Consider the following 15449-nt stretch of genomic DNA (forward strand, 5'->3'; position numbering starts at 1 on the left):
TTTCTGAAATTCTTTAGAGGATAGACTGATTTGTGCTGGTTTGGCACAGTTTAGCAGTGGGGTGGGAGAATTCTGGGTGAACAATGAAAAAGATAATTGTGTAGGTCCATTATCCAAGATGTCAACCAGGTGGGCTAAAATTGTAGCTGGCAAACAAGACTCTGAGTCAAAGCATCTCCCAGATGCTGGGAGAAGGCCAGAGCTAAGCAGGATCACAGTATGGAAGTCAATGGAACATTAAGCTTGTTAAGAGGGAATAGAACCAATTATTAGATGTAGTCCTAGAATGTCGCAGATTCAAGAGTAAAAGATAGGAGTGGGGCCAGTAGCAGTAGTGATCTGATGTTGGGTCATGTGGAAACGGACCTGTAGCTTTGCTTCTCTGGTTGTATTGTGCATAATACACCTAGGGATCTTGTTAAAATGCAGATTCTGGTTTGGTAGGTCTAGGGTAGAGCCTGAGATTGGGTCTGAGATTCTACATTTCTAACAAGCTCCTGGAGATGCCAGAACTGCTTGTCCTTGAACCAAACTTCTGAAGAGAAAGGATCCGGACATAGCATCTTAAATTCTCCCTAAGATGGAACAGGATTGGTTCCTGAGCCTTGTTGGGGAAAGACAAGGAAAAGGTCGGTGCTTGAAAATGGGGGAGAAGCAGCCTCACCTATGAGGAGTAGAGAGCGACAGGGATTTGAATCTTGGCAGGAAGCTGTTCCAGCTGCCTTTTTTTTCCTGGTTTCTTCTTCTATAGATCTGATAATTTGTGTCTTCCCCCTGAAATTCATCAAACCACCCAGTGGTATATATTCCCCTTGTTCTCTGTGTAAGCAAAATCATATCGTCTAAATTAGTAACTCATATAGAAAATTAAGAGGAGTATCATCTCTTTCAGATAACGTTTGTCTTATGTTGAAATGTAAGCAGCATATGTAGGGGCTTTCTGGAGAAAAATTTCTTAATTCCAAGAAATGACTGTTGGGGGTATTTCCAGAATATGTGGCAGGAATAAGATTTGAGATGCCTCTGATATCTTTATATTCTAGTGGTGAGCAACCCTTTTTCATGAGTGCCAATTAGGTAAAACAAAAAAGTTAGTATAATGGTTTTATATGGAATTTTATTATAGATTTATAGTTTGTGTAATCTAATTTTTAATTTGATAATTCACAACCTGCTCAATTTCTTTCCTTAATAGTAATACCATATTCCAATGAAAAAATGTACTTTGCTTTATTTAACCCAGCTACTCTTGATGACTATAGATTATTTCTAGCCTTTCAATAGTGTAAACAGTATTTCAATGAACAGGGAAGGACTTAATGCTTTGAGCAAAATTTATGTGAGTTGAGCATTAGCAGTGCTGAAGGTAGAGTGGAGTAACAATGAAGAGATTTAACAGTGGGAACATTAATTGGCATCAGAGTTCATACTGAGACACTACAGCTTCATTTGGAGATGTCTAACTGCAGGGGAGAAAGAGAAGGAAGGGAAGCTGCCATTTCACAGGGGGTGGCGGCAGGAGAGTGGGGCAGCATCTGAGACTGACAGCATGCCACAGTGGTGGTAGATGGAAGACACTATGCAGATAAGCAGCTCCTCCTTCTTAGTTTATGAAGTATCCAGAGGATATATTCTTGCCACAGTACTTTCTTGGGAGAGGGAGTAGTGACGATAATGGTGGTGGGGGTGTAGAAGTTATTCCTCCCTGCATCTGTGTCTCTTTCGCTTCTTCATCCCAGACTGAATCCTGTACCATTTGTGCAAAGATTCAAATATCACAGCCTTAGCAGCAGTCTCTGCTCTTCGATCATCTTTGTGGTGTGAGCAGCTTTTGCAGCCTAAGTCCAGAGGTGAGGAAAGGACTCGTTGGAATAAATCAGGTCGGGGAGAACATTTTTACTGCATGTGTTAATGAAATACTGAGTAGGAATAATTTATCATCAGTTATTGCTGGGTATGAATCCTGCCTTTACCTTTTATTAGCTATATGGCTTTGGACAACTCATCTACCTTCTTTTAGCCCAATTTCCTCATCTGTATGGATGTAGTAAAGTTTAAGTGAGGAAAATTCAATTTAAAGCAGATAGCATAGTCCCTAGACTATAGCAGGTATATAATACATGTTAACATTATTATTTGTTGACATTGACATTTTTATTTTCTGTTCCTGGAATTATATCTATGGTCTTACCATGAAGTGAAATAAGTCATTTATCACCTTTAGGTTGATAGTTAATCATCATTTAAAACACAAACCATAGGAGATAAATATATACCCATATTCACTTACATTCTTATTTGCCAATTGATTTACCTCCATTAATTATACCCCTTCAGATCATGCACAGAAAAAAATCTAGTTGAAATATAATTTAAGGAAACATTGATAGGTTTTGTTTGGTTGGTATTGTTAAAATTTTCTGTTTTTTGGCATTTTTTAGGCAGCAGCTTTCTGATAAAATATCAAACTCACTTCTTGAGCTTGAAAAATAATGGATTCTGACAAAATATTCTGAAAGTAAGCTATGAATAACATAATATATTTTATATACATGTTATTTGCATATCTATCTATCGTCTATCTGTCTGTCTATCTATCTGTGCAATTGGCTGGAGTAGGCTTGTATTCAGTTGCAATTGAGAAAATTGAGTCCTAACTGGCTGAATTTCCCATACTGAGTTCACAACAGACCTGAACTATGTTAAGATTCTTGGCTTGCCACTGCATACACCAGTGGTGGAATCACACTACCTTCTGATCTAATTAGTGATCAAAGTATCAGTTGAGGCTAAATCATAAAAATCCAACATTCAACTTAACTTATTTACCCTGTGCCTGTGGAACTAAAGTACATATATTTTAGACACAAAAGGAGCCCTCTTGGGGGACTGCCTGCAACTTCTTCGCACACAGATAAATATTTATTGAGCATGAAAATAAGATTCTTCACAGAGCAAATCATCATTAACTTAGTTCTCTCTATTCCCAATGTGAGTCCATTTAACTTACATGAACTTTTAAAATAATACTAATGTGTCTATGTGAACACAGAATTAATAGACATGTATGCTGATAATTGTTTATATTTCCCCAAGATACATATGTATATAAATACACACATAAATATTTATAGATATTCTATGACATATTCATTGGCATAGAAAGTATGTATCTATGTATTTATTTATACATAGAAAGTATCTATGTATTGGTATAGCAAATATCTTAATACTTGCTAAGAAGGTTAATAATGTAAACAAGGGTATAAGTCAATTTTCCCTTAATTTAAGAGAAAGGTTGGCAAAAATTTGACCTATTCTCTGCTTGTATTAAAATAAAGGAAATGATCTTAGACATACATTAAGGCAAACTCAGCAGGGTATCTAATTGAAAACACTTTGCTGTATTTAATATGAATTACTGTATCTATTTAAAAGTAATACAACTGCAGTTATTTTAAAAGTTCTGCAAAGATGTCACCTCAAAATTATTTTAGAAGTATGTAAGAAAATAAATAAATAAGTTACATGTATATTTGTTCAGTTTTTGACTTATCTATCTGAATTAGCAAAGCCTTGATTATTTTCCTATAGTTCCTTGAATTGGAGAACATTCGGGAAGGAAAAAAATATACCATTTTCCCTCCCCCAGTTTCCACTAATTGTCATGTAGTATGTGTCTGATCCATGTAAGACCTACTGAATGATTCTAATCCAACTCCATAATATACCACCAGGGATCCAGAACCACCCAGGCTGGGGCAGCATCATCTGTCTCGTGTTCCCTCACAGTGCCTTCCTACTCAAGGATCCTACATCTCTGAGACTTGGCTCCACTATGGGCATCATGGTCTTAGGTGTTATTTGCTTTAATGAAAGCAAATTATATGCAGTGATATATGCAAAATACATATAATAATTATATACAATGTCCTGGCTGAAACACTCTGGGTCACCTTTGGACATAATTTCAACTGCAAATGAGAAGTGCTCCTACCCTCTACCTCTATCCTACTGGTCTCATGTTGGCTACCTCTGCTTCAATAGGTGTCACAATCAAGTCCATTTACTTACTCAGTAGTTATCTAAATTTGGAGTTGCCATTTGCTTAGGCCCTAGGAACATGGGTGTGTAAGGAAGATTTAGTCTCTACTCTCATGGAGTTTATAGTCTAGTGGTAGATGGAATCAGAACTTCAGCTGGATATTTCACATCCATTAACTTCTTTAATCTTCTCACATGAGAAGACACAAGCCATGAGAAGCTGAGTAACTTGCAGAGCTTCACAAAACTATATGTAATGGAATCAGACATCAAACAGAGCTGTCCAATGCCAGATTGTCCTTTATATCATACTACATTGCCCCCAAAAGGGGTTTTTCTCCTATTTGTTCCATAGCATCTAGTATGAGAATAATTTTGAAAGGTCACATCAAAAACATTGATTTCAAAGTAATCATGGCAGATCACTATACTCTTATTCCAATGAGGCTGCCATTTTTTCATTCATTAATCGAACAACATTTACTGAGTATTTATTGTTCACCCAGCACTCTGCTAGGTTCTGAGGATACAGCATTAAGCAAGATAAAGTGGGACGGTTAACAAACAGATTGCATGACAATTACAGATTGTGTTAAGTCCTAGGAAGGGAATAAAGTGGGTAGAGATGAAAATTTGCTTCTGAAAGCCTCTGTGGACAGTATAAGTGCCTTTAAAATATAAAAATATTTGCTATGGGAGTGTTACTCATTGAGGTACTCATCTCATTTGAGGCTGCAGACAGCAGCAGCACATGTGGAGCAAATATTGCTATTATGATATTGTCACCACTATTGTCTCATGTCTGAATTATTCTCATTCTTACTTGGGTTATTAAGTATTTTCCCATTACATAAATAATACATGAATGCTGTAAAAAATATGAGGTAGAAATAATACAATAAATAAATATTTCCTTAATTATACTGCCCAGATATCAGTGCTGTGATATTTTATATACATTGCATTATATGCATTGCATATTTCCTTCCAGTCATGTCCCTTTATAGCATGTACATATGTATATTACAAAATTGAAAATGTAGTATGTGGTTTTGTATCCTGACTTTTCACTTAACATTACATTTTGGTTTTTTGACACCTTAAAAGGCTCTTCAATATCATTTCTTCTGGCTGCATTTTATAACATATGGAATATTATAATTTAGTAATTGTTCTACATATTGGATGCTTACATGGTTTCCAAGTTTTTGCTATTTTAAGTAAGGTTGTAGTGAATCTTTGCAATAAGTTGTTGTCCACATACTATATTATTTCCTTTGGACAGATTCCTAGAAGTGAAAATCAAGGGTGAAAGGGCATAAACCCTTTTAAGGCTCTTGATCCAAATGGCCAAAATGATTTATGAACCCAGCTTCCCAGTAGTAGTGTTTGCTGGCGTTCATCTTAATGTGCTTCCACTGAGGTTGAGAAATATCAATAAAAAATTTCTAATGTGATGGGCAAAAATATCTCATTTCTGTTTTAATTTAGTATTTCTTTAATTACAAGTATGATTTAAATTTCTTTATTGTTCCATTTGTCTATTTCCTGAATTACTGTTACTATTCTTTATTTTTTGATTTTAACATTACTTATACATACCTTGCTATCTTCCCGAAAAGATTTAAGGCAGCTTAAAGGTCACATAAGATACAAGGTAGCAAAAATTAAAACAGAGTGAACTAAGAAAGAAAATACAAAGTCAGGAATGATGCTTAAAATGCATACCACAATGACAATTAATCTGTTTTTAGTAGGCAAGAAATTTGTCTCCAAACTCCTCTCTATAAGTTAGCTCAGTAAGGGAATCTTGTCACCGTGTTCACCTTGACGATGGGGAGGGAATGATTGTTCAAGATAAATATAATTATTGGTACTAAAATATGACAAGATTTTAACTATTGTTACTATTATTTTGTGGCCCTTAGGTGTCAGACACTATGCAAGGTGCTTTACTTGAATTATTTCATTTAATCTCTATAACTATTTAACGAAGGTGGGAATACTACATTAACTTCATTTAAAATAGTGCTTGGCATGTGGGAAATGGTCAATGAATATTAGCTTTTCTTTTATTATTACCAGTATTAAGCATTTCAATATCTAGAAAAGTAAATACCTTGAGCCTTTTTGAAAAGATTAATGTTAATATATTATATGTAAATATATTAATATATGTTTTTAAAATATTAATCAAAGAAACAATAAAGTCCTTTGGGATTTTGATTGGAGTTGCTTCAAACCTATAAACTAATCAAGGAATTTTGACATCTTTACGTATTCAGTCTCCCAACTTGGTAATATGGTAGTTATTTGATCCCAACTATCTTTTATGTGTTGGTACATAAGCAAAATTTTTCTTTTAACCCAATTTTTATAGAGGACATTTCCATGATCTATCATAAACTTTTGTTGCTACAGTGAATAGGATATTTCTCCTATTATGTTTTCTATTTGGAAGTACATGGAGCCTGTAGGAAGTACAGCTCTTCCTACAATATGACATTCTTTGGATTTTTCTTCTTCTGAGAAATGGTTTCTCTACAACATCTAGTGATCAAAACCTTCTATCTTGTTACTTGTCTGACTCTCATTCCCATTTTCCTGGCTTTCCAATGTCATAGTTGATGAGACAGTTGCACTCCCCTCTCTCTAGCCTTGGGGGATCTGCACATGCAGCTCCATCACCCTAAAATGCTCTTCTCTAACGTCCTCATCAACTCCCCTTTAACTCATTTATCTCATTCAGATCTTAGCCAGACCTTCTTTCCCCATTCAGATCAGGTCGCCCTGCCAGGCTCCTAGATTATGCTGTATTTTACTTCTCAGTAATTTAGCATGGCTTAAATCAATCATTGACTAATTTATGTGCTCCCTTGATTAATGTCTTTCTTTCCTACTAAATTCCATGTTGCAAGGACAGTGTCTATTTTGCTTACTCTTAAATTCCCAGGCACCTCGCATGGTGCTTGGGCTAGAAGTTGCTGTTATTGGATGAATTAAGAAAGAGTGAATGAGTGGTTTGGTGTAATTCAGTTTTTTTCCCCTCACCTCAAATTCCATTTTCAGTGTCTTGTTTGCCTTGGAGTTATGGCATCCTTCCCTTCTTCATGGCCAGCTTTTATTATATGAATTCATATGTTTTATTGGGCAGCCACAAGCTGTTATATGCAGATCAATAAAGGTGGTTTTTCTTATTTTGGGAAATGCTTCTTATTTCCTACTAGGGCTATGCCAATGTCCTTTGCTTTAATATTTTTGGTTAAAGTTTGTCCTTGCCCTCACAGCATGTCTATTTAATTTTTAATATTTACTTGAATGTTCGCCAGGACAGTGTTCCTAAAACAGTACTGTCATTTGCCTGTACAACAATGACACTAGCTTCCTATTCCCTCTACAGAGCTGAATTTTTCTTTTTCTTTTATTTTTTTTATTAGATACTTCTCAGGGCTAAAGGGGGAGAAGCTGGAAAAGAAGTACTAGAAAGTCCACTAACATACTTTTGAGTGCTCATGTATCCTTTCAGCTGGGCCAGTTCAACTCCATATGGGGAAGTGGAGCTTCATTTTCCAGTGAACTTTATGTTCTGTTATTTTCTCATCCCATCTTAGATGCCAGCAGAACAGATGCCAATGGCTGAAAGGTCCTATGAGTGCCCGGATTCACTCCTTAGACCGCAGACTCAAAGAGAGACCTCACTGGATAAAAATATGGCTGCAGTTTCTATCCACTTGTCAATCATCCCCAAATGCTAAAATGACATGATTTGGATGATGAGATAGTAGATGCTTGCTTCCATCTGCCTACTTTATTTTCTGCATTCCCTATAACGAATAGTGCTATTTTACATTGAGGAAATATCCAAACAAGTTCTATTAAATGTATCACTCATAAATTCCCGCTTTCACGGACTCATGCTTCAAGAGCCCACCTACTCTGAAGCATGGAGTTTGCTTCCCAGATGAGTTGATATGAGACTGTGAGAAGCAACATATATTACTTTTAGTGTAAAATAAATTTTTCTAGCAAAAAGAGTTAAGTGAGGATAGAATCATCTTCTTGAACCTCATTTGCACAGCAGGCCAGTTCCTCTCCCTTGGGGTTATCTGCAAGAGCAGCCAGCAGCAAGATTATTTTTTTCCTCTGACCCCCTATCAGGAAAAAAAAAATTCAACCTCCTGTGGCTGCTGCAACATGCAGTGAATCATAAATTTGTCTTTCTTGCACAGGCTTTTGCTTTTAATTTTATTTCTGATTCAAAGCAGTTGGTTAAAGCCAATGAATCTCAGCCCTAAAATGGTGATAAAATATTCACCCTCTTAATTTTTAACAGTTTTATTAATTGTGTTAAATGTATAGCCAACATTGTAAACAATTATGATCAAGAAGAAAAATGGAGCTATTACATCCATTGTAAGTTATCTGCTATCAGGGTTACAGATACGTAGCCAGGACTCAACTTGCAGACAGATGGTGTATAAATACAGAGGATCACAAATCTTACCTTTTAAGTCAATAGGTTTTTCATCTGAACATATTTTCCCATAGAAATATTTTATAAGTGGTGTTTAGATTCCAAGACTAATACCAAAAATAAGCCTAAATTTTAAACTAGAAATATATACTATTTACACAAAAGTAAGAAAACACTGTTATTATAATTTAAAATATTATATGCAACAGAAATGTAGGTTTAAGAAAATAGTAGATAGAACTTTGGGGAGTTTAATTTTTAGATTTGGGGTGCCTAGATAGCCTCTAAGAGGTAAAAGCATCAATTCCTTGGAGCACATTTCTTAGTAAAATTCTTCTACTATTTTCGAAGTTTTAGGGCACACAATTATAACAGAAAGACTTGGAGAGATTATCTCAAGATAACCAAAGAAGAGTTAAAGGAGGAAAGGAGGCAGGTGTTCAAGAGCATTAATGGGGAGGCACAGGAAGATTTTCCTGAGATGAATTAACTGAGGTGAGTTTTGTGTAGTGAAAACGGGATGGAAATGGCAACATGTTATAAGGGGAACCATCCTAATATCCAGCAGATAAAAGGATATGAAGAGAAATAAAGCAGATAGTAAGTCAGTGGTGGAAGAATCTTTGGAGTGTGGCCATTACTCCATATAAAATGTCACCTCCCATTGAGATTGGGGGAATTTTCAGCTTACAGCAGAAAAACAAATGTCCTAAGAGGACCACAGAGATCTGTGACTTCTCCATAAGAACTACATTCTCCCTGATTAAAACTAAAATGCTGTGAAAGTGAATTTGAAAAGTGAAAATGGAATTTTGAAAAATACTCAAAAAATTAAATCACATAAACCTATTACTTTCAATGGCAAAAACTGCAATTTCTTTTGCACCAACTTAATGGTTTCATCAGACATTAAGACACACGTATGTGTGCATGCATGCTAATTCTCATGGTTTGTTCTGGGCATGAATCTGCCTCTATTTTTTTCTGATAACCACTGACAAGAAGGTAGGCATAGCAGGTAACATGATTCCCATATTCACCTCGAAAAATTAAAATTCAAACTACAGAGTGGTGTTTGGGGACCTGCATGAATTTATGAGTCACCTTATTCTCTTTATCTTTCACCTCATCTCTCCACAAATTCTATAGACCAATGTCCTGGGACTCCTTATTCATGGTGCATTCCTTCAAACAAAGTTTTCTCCCCATCACCTTCTCCCCTGGGGATCTCATACTCCCCTTGGGCTTTAATAAACAGCGTTGCCTCCCTCTGCCACTAGCTTCTCACTAGCTTCAATCTCTCTCTTGAACTCTGGCTCCATGTTTCCAAATGTCTGTTGGATTTAACATAAATATTCAAAACCGATTTAAAAATGCTATGTATGCTATAGAGCTGGAGGCCATTATCCTTAGCAAACTAACACAGGAAGGGAAAACCAAATACTGCATGTTCTTTCTTATAAGTGGGAGCTAAGTGATTAGAACTCACAGACACATAGAGGGGAACAACACACACTGGGGCCTATAGGAGGGTAGAGGGTGGGAGGAGGGAGAGGTTCAGGAAAAACAACTAACAGGTACTAGTCTTAATACCTGGGCAAGGAAATAATCTGTATGACAAACCCCCATGACAGAAGTTTACCTATGTAACAAAACTGCACATGTACCCCTAAACTTAAATGAAAAGTTTAAAAAGTGCCATGCATGAAACTGAACCAACTGCCATATTTTCTAGCCCGTGAACTGTTGTTTCTCTGCTTCCTTGAATGTACCAGCATCTTCTCAGACACTCAGGCCTGCAGCTCTGAAGGTGTGACTCTTGGTTGCCTCTCCCAACCAATTAATTGCCAAGTCCTGCTGATTGGCAATATTTCTCACATCCTTTCTTCAGTGACCAAATCTGTATCAATGACTAAAGCTATAATTTCAGCTCTGTTCATTTTCTTTCTCTTGTAATCTTGTTTACCTGCTGCTGAAGCAGCCATCCTAAATGAATACCACTATACCGTGCTATTCTATTGTTCAAAAATGGTCATGGATCTATATTGAAGTTCACTCTTCTTAGCCTGACATCAAAGATCCTCTGTTATCTCAATTAAGCTTACTTTTTCCAGACTTGGATCTTACCTCCTTTCTCTCCTTAGCCTATGTTGTAGCTAAATTGGATTCCTCATATCTTGCTTGTGCTTTATACTTCATATTACCTATATACTTTATACTATATACCCATATACTTTATATTATAAGGAGCAGAATGAATTACTTGGAGGTAATACATTATATTATAAAATAGGTAATATATAATTTATAGGTAATATAAAGAATTACCTCCAAGCAATTCATTCTGCTTCTTCACTTAGGAGGTCCATTTCTCCTCCCTGGACACACATTCTGAATTCTTACTATTCTTTAAGAATAGGCACAAATATTACCTTATTAATTAAACTTTCTTCTATTGTGATGAGTAGAAGGTGATCATTCTTTCCTTGAACTTGGACAGTATTTCATCTGTTGCTAAACTTTGGCATATTTTTAACCTTCTAAGTTGCTTCTCCTTTTGTTTATATCTTTTCTTCCTGAATTGATTGAAGTCAAACAATTTGACTCATTTACCTCTGAATTGCTCTATATCATTTAGTATAAGAAATGGTATAGGCCCTCCTCAAAGAATTTAGCATTAATAGGAGAGAAGAGCACTCATGTGAGTAACTACCATATAATAAGAGTACATTCTGAGTGACTGAGGGATGGAAATAATTTTTATCTTATATCTCTGTTTGAGAGTGAGGACATTCTGTAGTCCACATAATACGATGTATTTGGATGAAAACTAAAGAATTCTGCCACAACAATTATTCCTCCTAAGTCCTGGGGTCAAGCGTTGCTTAGCTAAGTAATCTCGGTGTCTTTTTATGGAAAAAAGTGAACCTACAAAAGAGATATTTTAACATAGAAGCAACACTAGTACACACATATACATTTTTAAGAAACTTCGTGGAAATTCATTTATTATCTCAAATTGAAAATAGTTGAGATTTAGGTTTGTCCCATTTCATTAAGAACTCACTAGTTGTAATGCAAAGTTGACTTTGTCCAGTTCTGCTGGCTTTGTCTTGTGGACTGGGTTAGACTTACAAAAAAATTTCACCTCTTTATTCTGGTGGAGTCAGAGATGAAATGATTATTTCTTTTTGCTTAAAAATAATTTTACTACTGCATATAGCTTGTCTTTATATTTTTAGTTTTTAATACTTTAGCATAATCACCATTACAGCTTTTTCATGCATAGCATCCCTGGCTTAATTTTGGCTATCACTGGTTCTGATAAATGAAACTCTAGTTAGTATTGTGTTCATCTTTTTACATAAGATAATGGCCTGCAATCTCCACAACAGGCATATATTAGATTTTTTTTTTTTTACTAGATCAGACTAAATACTTTTAATTTTGAGCTAATAATTTAGGAGTCACTTTGTTGAGATTCTCACAAATAATCTAAGTTTCTAGTGAGGCTGAAAACCTTCAGAAGATTTACAGGACTCCTGGGGCAAAGAATAAACAAAGGCTGCTGATGCTAGTGCAGGATGTGAATGCAGAAGCATCACCAACATCTCCCTTTAGGGTGATGCGTTTATTTATGCTAAAGATTTTATTTGTGTTCGCTGAATTCCAGCTCCTAACATAAAGCCATGAGTATTCATTGAGAAGTTACAAAATTTCTTGCCTAGTCAGTGAGGCATTGTTGGCTGAATCCTCTCATGAGGTTCATGTCACTTATCAGGAGGTTTGCAATAAAAGGGTCAAATTTCTTACATTCGTTTGGTTGCAAAACAGGACTTATATCCAATTGAAACCATCTATGAAAAACCTTTAAAGCTGCTACCAGCCCTCTGAGGCATTCTATCATTTAGTAAAGATAGCTACAAATGTCCTACTTGTTGATGCTCTAGGAAATTAATTTTAAAAGTTTAATAGTAACATAGTAAATAGTTCAATACATTGAGACTTGGTGTGACAAAGGGCATTTGGAAAAGCATGTGAATGTTTTATAATTTGAAAGGCTCAGCTTAGCTCCAGTTGCTTCAAATATGGTATGTCCTGAGTGTACCTGCTGAATTGAACTTTTCTCCAATCTCTGCTAAATGTATTCTATATATTGGAATGCACTGCAGCTTCAGATCTGCATTCTGTTTCCCGTCAGGACTGCAGTACTCCCTCGAGCTCTGTTTTAATTGCCTTGGTCCTTGACAGTCCCCTCCTCTCTAGTCCTATTGGGCTGGACTAATTTTCTCTACCCCAGGTCACTTAGAGGGGCCCTGGTTCAATCCAGAGAGAACATGGACGTGACTGTCCTTACCTAAGTATTACCTGCTTTGGCTGTTTACCTGCACTCTACACTTCCTCTTTCTTCTACCCTTAGGGTCAGATGTCTATGATATCAAGGGTACCCTGGATAGACAAAATCTTCTTGAATGTCCTTGGACTGCTGGCACTCTCCCTTCTGTGTAAGGTAGTCAGCTGAACAGCTCTCCTTTTTCTATAGACCTTAGCTAGTTCTGCCATCTCAGTTAGTGCGATACTGCTTGTTCTATACTCAGTGAGTTCCCTAGCAGTTGATTTTGGTGCTTATAATAAAATTTAATTATTTCCATTGTATCATTTTTTAATGATGAAAAAGATTCTTTGCTATTTAAAATATGGATCTTCCAATTTATTTTTATTAATTCCCAAGATAAGTAATTAATCAGTTTTTAAGGTGTGCTTTGGGTGAAAATACCTTATAAGACCATTCCCTGATAGGTGTGCTATCAGATGGTCAAATAATACAAGGAAAAGATGCATTAATAGATATTTCTATCAGAAAGACCTACTCTAGAAAAGACATCCCCTGAAACTTCTCAGTCTTTTTGTTTCATTTATGAAACAAACAATGAAATATTTAGTTCAACCAGGCAACAGACTTTTGAACTAGCCTCTATACTTGGCTGAGAGAATATTCTTGTGTTAGATGGAAGAACATAAGCATACTACAGCAGAAGATACAACATATGGAATTATAATGGACAATCAAGAAAGCTAAAGTAAAAGGAAGTATTACCTTGGGATCATGTATTCCAGAAAGCTCTTCATAGATCTTCTCACCTACCATGACAGCAGCCAAGTTTGCCGTGTATGTGGAAAGGCAAAACATACAGAAAATGGCCCAAAGGTTCATTAGAAACCTTCCAGTCCAACATTTTGGAGGTTTGATGGCCACCGTTCTGCCAAACAAGAGGGCATAACAGACGTTCAAGGCTGAAGAAAAGGAGAAGACTTTACTTCTATTTCGCCCTTTGGGAGTCAAACCAAATGGACTCTTCCATTCATACAGAGTGAGGAAGATGGCAGTGATGTGCAGAGCCACAAAAATCCCCAGCCACATTGTCCAGTGGAGTGGCCACATGAAGGCTCCAATGGGAGCTGCTGTATCTCGGGTCCTCACTAAGATGCCCAAGCTGGTAGAGAAGAAAGGGCTGGTGAAATCTATCACCTGGCTCCGTGCAGTATTGATGCTAAAGGAAGTGACTGCCATGTGGGCAGTCCCACTCAGGAGATCACCCACTAGCCCAGTCCAGTGCCCATTTTTCCAGGCTCCATACTTTCCATCCCCTACAATATAGAGGTCGAAGTCAAAGTTCATGTCTTCTGCTATCTTTTCCAGCAGATCAATACAATATCCATAGCAGCACTTCTTGAATTTAGTGGGCACTGTGTCATTACTGCTATGGAGGCTGCTAAAAAGGCTGTCCAATGTGGAAGCGTCATTAGTCATGGGGTCGAGACAGAGTTGGCCAGCAGGGCACAAGCCTTCATCATCTACCTCCCTTGTGAAGACAAAAGGATGCTCAATCAGGGTAACCACTCTCAAGTGTAGCTTACTTGGATGTTGGAAGTGGGTTTTGTGTCTCTGGGCCTGCTCTGGCCATATTCCATAGTCCATGACAATCTTTCCCCCCTGCCAGCTGCCCAAGCGCGTCCACATTGGCTTTCCCATGGGGTCATGTTGAAGATTCCAGATGAAAAAGTTGTTTTCTGAGCTGATGATGGTGGAACCTTTTACTCTGATGGAACCACTGAGGCCTCTGAAAGTGGTATTGGCTAGAAACCTGGGAAAGAGGAACAAAGGCAAAAACTAAGAAACAGAAGTGAGGACAAAGATAGGAAGCAGTGTTCATCTTTGCTTCCCTGTCTTAATAAAAATAAATTTGAATTTTTATTTAAAAAGACAGTGCCTATAATTTCTTTTGATGTTAATAAGCTGGACTCATTCTCTATTATAGGAGTAAAGTCCTACTGCATTAAGTAAATGAGATTTCACTCTCAGGTTCTAATATTCTAGCCAGGTGCTTGACTCTTATTCTTACTCCAAATGTTTTAATTCCTAGTTAAGAGATGTGTTAACCATTTTCTGTTGTAAACTGTTAATTGCATATTCTCACAACTTTTCAAGCTATGGAGGTTTTCAGCACCTTTAACGTATCCTACTTCTATTGTTGACTATGTATTTATGTATCTATCTATCTATCTATCTATCTATCTATCTATCTATCTATCTAGATATTTGGCACAGGGAATCAGATTAAAAAGTGTGCATATACTTTTTTTTTTTTTTTCAGACGGAGTCTCGCTCTGTCGTCCAGGCTGGAGTGCAGTGGCCAGATCTCAGCTCAATGCAAGTTCCGCCTCCCGGGTTTACGCCATTCTCCTGCCTCAGCCTCCCGAGCAGCTGGGACTACAGGCGCCCGCCACCTCACCTGGCTAATTTTTTGTATTTTTTAGTAGAGACGGGGTTTCACCATGTTAGCCAGGATGGTCTCGATCTCCTGACCTCGTGATCCGCCCGTCTTGGCCTCCCAAAGTGCTGGGATTACAGGCTTGAGCCACCACGCCC

The 15449-nt window shown here is 37.0% G+C and overlaps 1 protein-coding gene and 1 long non-coding RNA gene across 2 annotated transcripts in view; one reads left to right on the forward strand and one right to left on the reverse strand.

Moving 5' to 3' along the window:
* The window catches only part of GRIN3A (glutamate ionotropic receptor NMDA type subunit 3A), a 163178-nt gene that overhangs the window by 82576 nt on the left and 65153 nt on the right, over positions 1 to 15449 (reverse strand). Inside the window, exon 3 of the mRNA XM_003911427.5 lies at positions 13617 to 14664. Coding sequence (XP_003911476.2) covers positions 13617 to 14664 — 1048 coding nt within the window. The remainder of the gene's footprint in view (positions 1 to 13616; positions 14665 to 15449) is intronic.
* LOC103878190 lies at positions 1764 to 3860 on the forward strand. The gene is made up of 3 exons (XR_002517487.2): positions 1764 to 1850; positions 2442 to 2518; positions 3738 to 3860. It is a non-coding gene; the product is annotated as an uncharacterized LOC103878190 (long non-coding RNA).

This window comes from Papio anubis, chromosome 13, assembly GCF_008728515.1.
Source record: "Papio anubis isolate 15944 chromosome 13, Panubis1.0, whole genome shotgun sequence".
NCBI classification, from domain to species: Eukaryota; Metazoa; Chordata; class Mammalia; order Primates; family Cercopithecidae; genus Papio; species Papio anubis.